Here is a 12,423-nt window from a genome sequence, read left to right on the forward strand (position 1 = left end):
CATGGAGATGCACTGCTTGGTGCAGGCCACTGTCCTGGCCTTCAGAGAGCTCTGTGTGCTGCAGCAGAGGGCATCACTCCAGCCTGGCCTCTTCCTTAGGCAGTTGGTGGTGGTTGGCTTTGGGCTGTCACAGCAGCTCCGTCCTCCACCCAGCCTCTGCCTGCTCTCAGGCACCAGGGCAAGGAGGGCAGCAAATGCCACAACCTGCTCCTTGCTCCACATGTCCCTGGGGCTTCACAGGAGCAGTGGCAGACCCCTGGAGCTGTGGCAGCCCCCCAGGAGCTGTGGCAGCCCCCAGGAGCTGTGGCAGCCCCCCAGGAGCTGTGGCAGCCCCCCAGGAGCAGTGGCAGCCCCCCAGCAGCTGTGGCAGCCCCCCAGGAGCTGTGGCAACCTCCCAGGAGCTGTGGCAACCCCCCAGCAGCTGTGGCAGCCCCCCAGGAGCTGTGGCAGCCCCCAGGAGCTGTGGCAGACCCCAGGAGCTGTGGCAGCCACCAGGAGCTGTGGCAGCCCCCCAGGAGCAGTGGCAGCCCCCCAGGAGCTGTGGCAGCCACCAGGAGCTGTGGCAGCCACCAGGAGCTGTGGCAGCCCCCCAGGAGCTGTGGCAGCCTCCCAGCAGCTGTGGCAGCCCCCCAGGAGCTGTGGCAGCCCCCCAGGAGCTGTGGCAGCCCCCCAGCAGCTGTGGCAGCCACCAGCAGCTGTGGCAGCCCCCCAGGAGCTGTGGCAGCCACCAGGAGCTGTGGCAGCCCCCCAGGAGCTGTGGCAGCCACCAGGAGCTGTGGCAGCCACCAGGAGCTGTGGCAGCCCCCAAGGAGCTGTGGCAGCCCCCCAGGAGCTGTGGCAGCCACCAGGAGCTGTGGCAGCCCCCCAGCAGCTGTGGCAGCCACCAGGAGCTGTGGCAGCCCCCCAGGAGCTGTGGCAGCCCCCCAGCAGCTGTGGCAGCCACCAGGAGCTGTGGCAGCCCCCCAGCAGCTGTGGCAGCCCCCCAGCAGCTGTGGCAGCCCCCCAGGAGCTGTGGCAGCCACCCAGGAGCTGTGGCAGCCACCAGGAGCTGTGGCAGCCCCCCAGGAGCTGTGGCAGCCACCCAGGAGCTGTGGCAGCCACCAGGAGCTGTGGCAGCCCCCCAGGAGCAGTGGCAGCCCCCCAGGAGCTGTGGCAGCCCCCCAGCAGCTGTGGCAGCCCCCCAGGAGCAGTGGCAGCCACCCTGGCATCCCAGCAAAGCCAGAGGTACAGCAGGAGAGGGACCAGACTCAGGCAAGCAGTCACCAGCTGCAGAGGGCCAGCTGGACAATGGCCTCCCCAGCAGAGGGAGCAGGGCTGGGATGCAGCTTCCCAGAGGTGCCAGGCCTCGGTGCCCCTGGCAGGGGGGATGGGCACCGTGCCGGGGAGGGAAGGATGAGGGAGGCAGCTCCTCCTCCAGCCCCGAGCTGCTTATCCCGCTGCACCCAAGGCACAGCCTGCAGGGAGGGCACTCAGCAGCTCAGAGGCCGTGTGGGCATTACCTGGGCGAGAGGAAGGAGCTGCCAAAGCTGCTTTCCCCGTTGCACAGCCCCTCTGGGAAGAGCTCTGCCTCGTGGCCTTCCCCATAGTCCTCGAAGTGCTCCTCGCCGCGCAGCGCCGTCACCAGCGGGCCCAGCGCCGAGCCCAGCGCCGCCTCCTGCCCGTGGCACCTGGGGGGACACAGGGGAAGGGCTCAGAGGGACACCACCACAGCAAACCAGGCCATGGGGACATCACAGGAGCACAGCATTGGCCTGCTTGGAGGAGACCTCATAGCTCACAGCTGACACCGACCCAGCCCCACCATGGGCACCAAGCCCTGGCCCCAGCTGCCATGGCCACAGGGCTCTGGGGCACCTCCAGCCATGGGGACTCCACCACCTCCCTGGGCAGCCTCTGCCAGGCCCTGACCACTCTGGCAGCAAAGACATGTTGCCTCCTCTCCAACCTGAACCTCCCCTGGGGCAGCTTGAGGCCATTGCCTCTTGTCCTGTCCCTTGCTCCCAGGGAGCAGAGCCCAAGCCCCAGCTGGCTGCAGCCTCCTCTCAGGGAGCTGCAGAGAGCAAGGAGGTCTCCCTCAGCCTCCTCTGCTCCAGGCTCAACACCCCCAGCTCCCTCAGCTGCTCCTCCCCAGCCCTCTTCTCCAGACCCTTCCCCAGCTTTATGGTGACACCAGAGGTGCAGTGGCCATGATGGGGGTAGGTTGATGGTTGGACTCAAAGATCTTGGAGGTCTTTCCCAACAAAACTCTCCTATGACTCTAACTGCAGCCAGCACATCCACTTCCAAGTCAGGTCTCCCATCTGTGCAGAGCAGTTCTGCCTTCCAGCACAGCCACCTGTGCCCTGAGTGCTGAAGGTGCAGCCCAGGCTCCTCTCTCACTCTGCAGCAGGTTTTCTTCAGGACACCTCAAGGTTTTGCCACATGAGCTCCCCTGGGCAGCTGCAACAGCCTGGAGAGGAGAAGGCTCCAGGAAGACCTTAGGTGCAGGTAATGAGGAGAGGGGCTGCTGCCCTGCCAGGGGGCTGCTGCCCTGCCAGGGGGCTGCTGCCCTGCCAGGGGGCTCCTGCCCTGCCAGGGGGCTCCTGCCCTGCCAGGGGGCTGCTGCCCTGCCTGCTTGGCTGCTGGAGCCATGCTCTGCAGGGGAAGGCTCTCCTTGGCTGCCTCAGCTTTGCTTTGGTTGGGGTCTTCTCAGAGGGCTGCAGAGCCTCCCCTGTGGGGCCAGGCCGGGAGAGTTGGGGCTGCTGGAGAAGAAGAGGCTCCAGGCAGACCTCAGGGCAGCCTCCCAGTACCTGAAGGGCTCCAGGAGAGCTGGGCAGGGACTTGGGCCAAGGGCTGGGAGTGCCAGGCCCAGGGCCAATGGCTTTGAGCTGGGAGAGAGGAGACTGAGAGTGGAGAGGAGGAAGAAATCCTTTGCAGTGAGGCTGGGGAGACTCTGGCCCAGGCTGCCCAGGGAGGCTGTGGCTGCCTCCTGCCTGGAGGTGTTCAGGACCAGGCTGGATGAGGCCCTGAGCAGCCTGTGCTGGTGGGAGGGGTCCCTGCCCATGGCAGGGGCTGGAGCTGGATGGTCTCTGAGGTCCCTTCCAGCCCATGCCAGCCTGGGGCTCTCTGAAAGGGCCATGCAAGGAGCAGGCTGTGGGAGCAGCCCACATGTCTGGGAGCCACAGCTAAGTGCCTGGGGGTGGGGGTGTGGGGATTGGCACCGTTCTTGTCTCCAAAGTCAGTGTTAAGCACACCCCCAGCTGCGTTGTTATAAGCCCTGCTGCTGAGGCTGGGACCCATCCTGCTGCTGAGGCTGGGACCCATCCTGCTGCTGAGGCTGGGGCACATCCTGCTGCTGAGGCTAGGACCCATCCTGCTGCTGAGGCTGGGACCCATCCTGCTGCTGAGGCTGGGACCCATCCTGCTGCTGAGGCTGGGGCACATCCTGCTGCTGAGGCTGGGGCACATCCTGCTGCTGAGGCTGGGGCACATCCTGCTGCTGAGGCTGGGACACATCCTGCTGCTGAGGCTGGGACCCATCCTGCTGCTGAGGCTGGGGCACATCCTGCTGCTGAGGCTGGGGCACATCCTGCTGCTGAGGCTGGGACCCATCCTGCTGCTGAGGCTGGGGCACATCCTGCTGCTGAGGCTGGGGCACATCCTGCTGCTGAGGCTGGGACCCATCCTGCTGCTGAGGCTGGGGCACATCCTGCTGCTGAGGCTGGGACCCATCCTGCTGCTGAGGCTGGGACCCATCCTGCTGCTGAGGCTGGGACCCATCCTGCTGCTGAGGCCAGGACCCATCCTGCTGCTGAGGCTGGGACCCATCCTGCTGCTGAGGCCAGGACCCATCCTGCTGCTGAGGCTGGGGCACATCCTGCTGCTGAGGCTGGGGCACATCCTGCTGCTGAGGCCAGGACCCATCCTGCTGCTGAGGCTGGGACCCATCCTGCTGCTGAGGCTGGGACCCATCCTGCTGCTGAGGCTGGGGCACATCCTGCTGCTGAGGCTGGGACCCATCCTGCTGCTGAGGCTGGGACCCATCCTGCTGCTGAGGCTGGGACCCATCCTGCTGCTGAGGCTGGGGCACATCCTGCTGCTGAGGCTGGGGCACATCCTGCTGCTGAGGCTGGGGCACATCCTGCTGCTGAGGCTGGGGCACATCCTGCTGCTGAGGCTGGGGCACATCCTGGTGCTGAGGCTTGCCTGCTCCACTAAGGCAGGCAGCAGAGACCTTACAGAGGAGCCTTCCCTGCCCCACAGCTGCAGCACCTGAGGGGTTTGCCCTGCTGCCCCTCATCACAGCCTCTCCCCCCCCAGCTAAGCAGCAGCAGAGCCCAGCCCCTGCAGCCCGGGGGCATCCTGCAGGAGGGGCAGGAGGCAGCAGCCTCCCTCCCACCCTGCCGGCAGTGAGTCACAGCCCCGAGCCGCAGGAAGCTCTCCAGGAATAGCAGGCAGGGGGTGGAACTGGGAGCTCGCAGCCAAAAACCAGCCCCCCCAGCTCTCTAAATTTGGGGCTGTGCTCTGATAAGCACCATCCAGAAGCAGATCTGGGGAGGCACCTGGAAACCCCCAGCCAGGGATGCTTCAGGCAATAAATGCTGAGAGTGCCTCACAGCAGGGGGGGTTGGAAGGGACCTCCAGAGGGCATCCAGCCCAACCCCCCTGCCAGGGCAGGGCACCCAGGGCAGGGCACAGAGGGATGCATCCAGGTGGCTTTGGTAGCTCCCCACACCAGGAGACTCCACAGCCTCTCTGGGCAGCCTGCTCCTGGCCTCCAGCAGCCTCACAGTACAAAGGTTTTCCTCATGTTGAGGTGGAACCTCCAGCTTGTGGCCACTGCCCCTCATCCTCTCACTGGGCACCAGCAAACAGAGCCTGGACCCTTCACCCTGCCCCCCACCCCCCAGATATTTATAGGTATTGATCAGGTCCCCTCTCAGCCTTCCCTTCTCCTGACAAAACAGCCCCAGGGCTCGGGGGGCTCTTGTGGTTTCAGGATCCAGAATCACAGCTCACAGATGTCAGGGGTTGGAAGAGACCCAAAGAGATCATCCAGTCCAAGCCCCCTGCCAGAGCAGGAGCAGAGAACCCAGCACAGGGCACACAGAACACATCCAGACAGGGCTGGGAAGGCTCCAGAGCAGGAGACTCCACAACCTCTCTGGGCAGCCTGCTCCAGGCCTCTGGGAGCCTCACAGGGCAGAAGTTCCTCCTCCTGCTGAGGTGGAACCTCCTGGGCTGCAGCCTCCATCCATTGCTCCTTGGCCTGTCCCAGGGAGCAAATGAGCAGGGCCTGGCCCTGGCCCCTCCCTCCTGAGCCCCAGCCCTCAGCTATTGAGAGACATTGATCAGATCCCTCTCAGCCTTCTCCTCTCTGGACTGAACAGCCCCAGGTCCCTCAGCCTCTCCTCCCCAGGCAGTGCTGCAGTCCTCTAACCATCCTCACAGCCTCCCTTGGACTCTCTCCAGCAGATGCCTCCTGGACTGGGGAGCCCAGCACTGAACACAGGACTCAAGATGAGGTCTCAGCAGGGCAGAGAGGGAGGAGAACCTCCCTGGCTCTGCTGGACACACTGCTCTGAATGCACCCCAGGACCCCATTGGCCTTCTTGGCCCCCAGGCACATTGCTGTCCCATGCAGAACTTGCTGCCCCCCAGCACTCCCAGAACCCCTCCTGGTGCTTACTGCACACAGCCTCAAGAACCACTGAGCCCCAACCACTGAGTCCAACCACTGAGTCCAACCACTGAGCTCCAACCACTGAGCCCCAACCACTGAGCCCCAACCACTGAGCTCCAACCACTGAACCCCAACCACTGAGCCCCAACCACTGAGTCCAACCACTGAGTCCAACCACTGAGCTCCAACCACTGAGCCCCAACCACTGAGTCCAACCACTGAGCTCCAACCACTGAGCCCCAACCACTGAGCCCCAAGCACTGAGCTCCAACCACTGAACCCCAACCACTGAGCCCCAAGCACTGAGCCCCAAGCACTGAACCCCAACCACTGAGCCCCAACCACTGAGCCCCAACCACTGAACCCCAACCACTGAGTCCAACCACTGAGTCCAACCACTGAGCCCCAACCACTAAGCCCCAACCACTAAGCCCCAACCACTGAGCTCCAACCACTGAGCCCCAACCACTGAGCTCCAGCCACTGAGCTCCAACCACTGAACCCCAAGCACTGAGCTCCAACCACTGAGCTCCAACCACTGAACCCCAAGCACTGAGCTCCAACCACTGAGCCCCAACCACTGAGCTCCAACCACTGAGCCCCAACCACTGAGCCCCAACCACTGAGTCCAACCACTGAACCCCAACCACTGAGCTCCAACCACTGAACCCCAAGCACTGAGCTCCAACCACTGAGCTCCAACCACTGAACCCCAAGCACTGAGCTCCAACCACTGAGCCCCAACCACTGAGCTCCAACCACTGAGCCCCAACCACTGAGCTCCAACCACTGAGCCCCAACCACTGAGCTCCAGCCACTGAGCTCCAACCACTGAACCCCAAGCACTGAGCTCCAACCACTGAGCTCCAACCACTGAACCCCAAGCACTGAGCTCCAACCACTGAGCCCCAACCACTGAGCCCAAACCACTGAACCCCAACCACTGAGCTCCAACCAGAGCCCCAACCACTGAACCCCAACCACTGAACTCCAACCACTGAGCTCCAACCAGAGCCCCAACCACTGAGCCCCAACCACTGAGCTCCAACCACTGAGCCCCAACCACTGAGTCCAACCACTGAGCCCCAACCACTGAGCTCCAACCACTGAGCCCCAACCACTGAGCCCCAACCACTGAACCCCAACCACTGAGCTCCAACCAGAGCCCCAATCACTGAGCCCCAACCACTGAGCCCCAACCACTGAACCCCAACCACTGAGCCCCAACCACTGAGCTCCAACCACTGAGCCCCAAGCACTGAGCCCCAACCACTGAGCCCCAACCACTGAGCCCCAACCACTGAGCTCCAACCACTGAGCCCCAACCACTGAGCTCCAACCACTGAGCCCCAACCACTGAGCCCCAAGCACTGAGCCCCAACCACTGAGCCCCAACCACTGAGCCCCAGCCACCTAATGCATGTTGGTCTTGGAGAGCTCCTGAGGAGCAGCCTGAGGCTGTGAGCAGCCCCCAGCCACTCTGCTTGGCTGCCACTGCCTGTCCCCTGGCAGAGCTCTGGGCCCTTGGGCTGCAAAGCCTTTGTCCTGCTGGGCTCTGGCAGCAGCTATCCCAGACACCCACATCCAGGAGAATTCCAGATGTTTCCAGCCCCAGCTTTCCAAACCTTTAAGCCAAATCAACTTTTCCTCCCCCTTGCTTTGTTTTGTTGTGCAGCTTGGGAAGGAGATTTTGGGAGCCTGCCTCCCCAGCTTTCCAAGCAGCCTTTTCCCTTCTGCTTTGTTTTCCTTTCCTGCGGCCTGGGAAGGCAATTCCAGAGAATTCCTCCATCCCAACCTTTTGAAACCTTTAGGCCAAAGGAAGACTTTTCCTTGATAATTTGCAGCCTGGGAAGGGAATGCCAGCTGTGTCCATCCCAAAGCCTGCAAATCTGGAGGCCAGGTCAGCCCTCCCCCTGCCCTGCTGCCCTGCCCGGCCGGGCTCCGTGGTGCGGCACCGCAGCCAGCAGGCTCCGCAGCACCCGAAGGAGCCCCAGAGCACCTTCCCACCCCCCCCCAGCAGCAGGCATGCCCACAGCCCCCTCCCCAGGCAGAGCTGATACCTACAGGCAGGTGAGGCGGAGGCAGGGCAGGGTGGGCAGCGGGTGGGCAGGCAGGCAGGCGGCCATGGCCCCCGGGCAGCAGCCCCGCGGCTCAGCGCCGCTTAGCTCCCGAGCCCAGGGTCACTGGGCACAGGCTGCCTGGGCCAGCACAGCACAGCCTCCTAAGCTCATTTCTCCCCTAATCCACTGCACCCTTTCAGCCCCAGAGCTGAGCAGCCAGCAGTGTTCCTACAGGCACAGAACCAGGGAAGGGTTGGGGTTGGCAAAGCCCTCCCAGAGCATCCAGCCCAGCACCAACCCAACCCCGCCATGGGCACCGAACCCTGGCCCCGAGTGCCATGGCCACACTGCCTGAACACCTCCAGCCATGGGGACTCCACCACCTCCCTGGGCTGCCTGTGCCAATCCCTGATCACTGGCAGCAAAGAAATTGTTCCTCATGGCCAACCTGAACCTCCCCTGGGGCAGCTTGAGGCCATTGCCTCTTGTCCTGTCCCTTGCTCCTAGGGAGCAGAGCCCAAGCCCCAGCTGGCTGCAGCCTCCTCTCAGGGAGCTGCAGAGAGCAAGGAGGTCTCCCTCAGCCTCCTCTGCTCCAGGCTCAACACCCCCAGCTCCCTCAGCTGCTCCTCATAAGCACTGCTGATCACCCACTGCATCTCTGATGTCCCAGATGTGCCTTTGGGCTGGAGCTGGCCCCTGGTGCACAGGGCTGTGAGTGCTCATCTGAGCACCCAGCCTGGGTGGTGGTCATGGCCAAGGGCCCTGTGTGTGTGACATGAAACAAGGATGGTCCAGAGGCTTCACAGCAGATAGGTGCTCATGGGTCATACACTCACAGAATGGGTTGGGAGACACCTTCAGGATCCCTCAGCTCCAGCCCCTGCCATGGGCAGGGACCCCTCCCACCAGCACAGCCTGCTCAGGGCCTCATCCAGCCTGGCCCTGAACACCTCCAGGCAGGAGGCAGCCACAGCCTCCCTGGGCAGCCTGTGCCAGAGTCTCCCCAGCCTCACTGCAAAGGATTTCTTCCTCCTCTCCACTCTCAGTCTCCTCTCTCCCAGCTCAAAGCCATTGGCCCTGGGCCTGGCACTCCCAGCCCTTGTCCCAAGTCCCTCCCCAGCTCTCCTGGAGCCCTTCAGGTACTGGGAGGCTGCTCTGAGGTCTGCCTGGAGCCTTCTCTTCTGCAGGCTGCACAGCCCCAGCTCTCCCAGCCTGTCCATCTTGCTGGCCCTCCTCTGCTCCTCTCTCACAGACCCCATGTCCTTCCCCTGCTGGGTCATTGTTAAAGGAGTTGTTCTCCCCTCTCCTGCCTCCCAACATCCCAGTTTCACCCTGAGGACACAGAAAAACACAGTTCAGGAAGTGAGGAGCAGGAGCAGTTTTGCCAGCAGCAGTTCAGACGTGGGGACAAAGATCTCAGCTCACACTTGAGTGCTCCAGGCAGCATTTCCAAACCAGCTCTCACAGGAGGTGGTTGCACATCAAAGGGTGCAGCCTTGTTTAGCCAAAACAAGCTCAGGAGGAGCTCCCCTCCCCGGTGGCAAATTGCCTGGTGTGTGCTGGATGAGAAACTGGGAGCAGCCCTGGGTGTGGGGATGGCCCCAGAGCGGAGCTGGGAGGTGAGGGATGCTAATGAGGGTACTGAAGTTCTCCCAAGGCCAGGAAAGATTAACTCAAAGAGATTGCCAGGCCCAGCTCCAGGGGCAGCCCACGTGTGGTGCAGGCTAATTATCATCATTACAAAGAAGCTATTTTGGTCCTGCAAGGAGCTACCACCACACACAACAAAGCAACCAGTCCCGGCAAGACACTCAGCCCACTGCAGCTGAGGTGCTCAGCCTCTGTCTCCCTCACTCCCAGTTTGGTCCCAGCTTGCCCTGCAAATTGAGTTATGCTCCTGAATTCTGAGGGTAGGCTCTGCAGAGGGCCCTGGCCAGGCTGCAGCCATGGCTGAGGCCAAGGGAATGAGGTTCAATAGGGCCAAGGGCTGGGTCCTGCCCTTGGGTCACAACCACCCCAGGAAGGCTCCAGGCTGGGGGCAGAGTGGCTGCAAAGTGCCCAGCAGAGAAGGCCCTGGGGGTGCTGGGGGCCAGCAGCTGGAGAGGAGCCAGGGGGTGCCCAGGGGGGCAAGAAGGGCAGCAGCAGCCTGGGCTGGAGCAGCAGTGGGGTGGCAGCAGGAGCAGGGCAGGGATTGTGCCTCTGGGCTGGGCACTGGGGAGGCCACAGCTTGAGTGCTGGGCTCAGCTCTGGGCTCCTCACTGCAGGAAGGAGACTGAGGAGCTGGAGCAGGGCCAGAGAAGGGCAAGAGAGCTGGGGAAGGGTCTGGGGAAGAGGGCTGGGGAGGAGCAGCTGAGGGAGCTGGGGGTGTTGAGCCTGGAGCAGAGGAGGCTGAGGGAGACCTCCTTGCTCTCTGCAGCTCCCTGAGAGGAGGCTGCAGCCAGCTGGGGCTTGGGCTCTGCTCCTTAGGCTCAGGGGACAGAAGGAGAGGCAATGGCCTGAAGCTGTGCCAGGGGAGGGTTGGGTTGGAGATGAGAAGAAACTTCTTCCCTGGAAGGGTTCTCAGAGCCTGCCCCAGGCTGCCAGGGAGCTGGCTGCGTCCCCACCCCTGGAGGTGCCCCAGAGGCAGAGCTGTGGTGCTGAGGGCCATGGCTCAGCCCCAGCCTGGGCAGAGCTGCAGAAGGGCTGGGCTGGAGGCTGCTGCAGCACCCAGGCAGGGCAGCTGTGAGCCCACCCCCACTCACCCCTGCTGGGGCTCCTCGGCGGGGTCGGGCAGCTCGGAGGGCACAGCCGAGTCGGTGGCGCTGTCGGTCTCCACCTCGTCCTGCAGCTCCTGCTGCACCAGGGTGCTGCTGTCCTCGTCTGTGAAGGTCTCACACTCGCTGTAGGTGCTCTCCGAGCCCATGTAGGCACTGTCTGTCACCTCATTGGCCTGGGGACACAGCAGCACAGAGCAGGGTTAGCTCCAGGGCCCAGGGAGAGCTGCAGGGTCAGGGAGAGCTCCAGGGGCCAGGGAGAGCTGCAGTGTCAGGGAGAGCTGCAGGGCCCAGGGAGAGCTGCAGGGTCAGGGAGAGCTCCAGGGCCCAGGGACAGCTCCAGGGCCCAGGGAGAGCTCCAGGGTCAGGGAGAGCTCCAGGACCCAGGGAGAGCTCCAGGACCCAGGGAGAGCTCCAGGGGCCAGGGAGAGCTCCAGGGTCAGGGAGAGCTCCAGGACCCAGGGAGAGCTCCAGGGGCCAGGGAGAGCTCCAGGGTCAGGGAGAGCTCCAGGACCCAGGGAGAGCTCCAGGGCTCAGGGAGAGCTCCAGGGGCCAGGGAGAGCTCCAGGGTCAGGGAGAGCTCCAGGACCCAGGGAGAGCTCCAGGGTCAGGGAGAACTCCAGGGGCCAGGGAGAGCTCCAGGGTCAGGGAGAGCTCCAGGACCCAGGGAGAGCTCCAGGGGCCAGGGAGAGCTCCAGGGCTCAGGGAGAGCTCCAGGACCCAGGGAGAGCTCCAGGGCTCAGGGAGAGCTGCAGGGCTCAGCGAGAGCTGCAGGGCTCAGGCAGAGCTCCAGGGCTCAGGGAGAGCTGCAGGGCTCAGGGAGAGCTCCAGGGCTCAGGGAGAGCTCCAGGACCCAGGGAGAGCTGCAGGGCCCAGGGAGAGCTGCAGGGCTCAGGGAGAGCTGCAGGGCTCAGGCAGAGCTCCAGGGCTCAGGGAGAGCTGCAGGGCTCAGGGAGAGCTCCAGGGCTCAGGGAGAGCTCCAGGACCCAGGGAGAGCTGCAGGGCTCAGGGAAAGCTGCAGGGCCCAAGGAGAGCTCCAGGGCCAAGGAGAGCTCCAGGGCCAGGGAGAGCTCCAGGGCTAACTCAGGGATAGTCCCAGGGCTAGCTCAGGGCTAGCTCCGTGGCAGAGGGTCAGCTCCATGGCTTACCCCCCAGCAGCAGCAAATGCTTTGGGGCAGCTAATGATGACTGTGGGCAGAAATCCACCTCCTCAGAGCAGGGAGAGCTGCACCACACAGCTGGGTGCTGCTTTGACCACAGGTCCAAGGCCTCATCACTACAAGAGGGACAGAGAACTACTGCAGAGAGTTCAGTGCATAGAGACAGCTGTGAGGATGGTGAGGGGCCTGGAGCAGCTCTGGGAGCAGCAAAGGCTGAGAGCCCTGGGGCTGAGAGCCTGCAGAAGAGCAGCCCCAGAGGGCAGCTGAGCAATGCTCAGCAAGAGCTAAAGGAGCTGTGGGGGGCAAGAGGCTGGGGCCAGGCTCTGCTGAGTGCTGCCCAGGGCCAGCAGAAGGGACAGCAAGGGGCAGCAAGTGTCAGGCAGGAGGTTGGAGCTGAGCAGGAGGAGAAAGTTGTTTGGGGTGAGGCTGCTGGAGGCCTGGAGCAGGCAGCCCAGAGAGGTTGTGGAGTCTGCTGGTGTGGAGAGCTTCCAACCCCATGTGGCCACATTCCTGTGTGACCTGCCCTAAGGGGTCCTGCTTTGCAGGGGGACTGGACACAATGACCTGTGGAGGTCCCTTCCAACCCCTAATATTCTGTGATTCTATGACCAGAGAATGATAGAAGTGAAACAGTTGGAAGAGACATCCAGGCTCACCCAGTCCAACACCCACCCAACCCCGCCAGGGACACCAAACCCTGGCCCCAGCTGCCATGGCCTCAGGGTTCTGGAACCCCTCCAGCCATGGGGACTCCACCACCTCCCTGGCAGCCTGGGCCAGGCCCTGAC

At 63.6% G+C, this 12,423-nt stretch overlaps 1 protein-coding gene across 1 annotated transcript in view; it reads right to left on the bottom strand.

The window, feature by feature from the left end:
• Positions 1-12,423, bottom strand: part of RAB11FIP3 (RAB11 family interacting protein 3) — a 107,890-nt gene that overhangs the window by 31,614 nt on the left and 63,853 nt on the right. The window contains 2 exon segments of the mRNA XM_068147326.1: positions 1,500-1,667; positions 10,464-10,651. Of these exon segments, the coding sequence (XP_068003427.1) occupies positions 1,500-1,667; positions 10,464-10,651 (356 nt within the window).

The sequence above is a fragment of the Melanerpes formicivorus genome, unplaced genomic scaffold (assembly GCF_026170545.1).
Source record: "Melanerpes formicivorus ecotype bairdi unplaced genomic scaffold, bMelFor1.0.p_v2 SCAF_14, whole genome shotgun sequence".
NCBI classification, from domain to species: domain Eukaryota; kingdom Metazoa; phylum Chordata; class Aves; order Piciformes; family Picidae; genus Melanerpes; species Melanerpes formicivorus.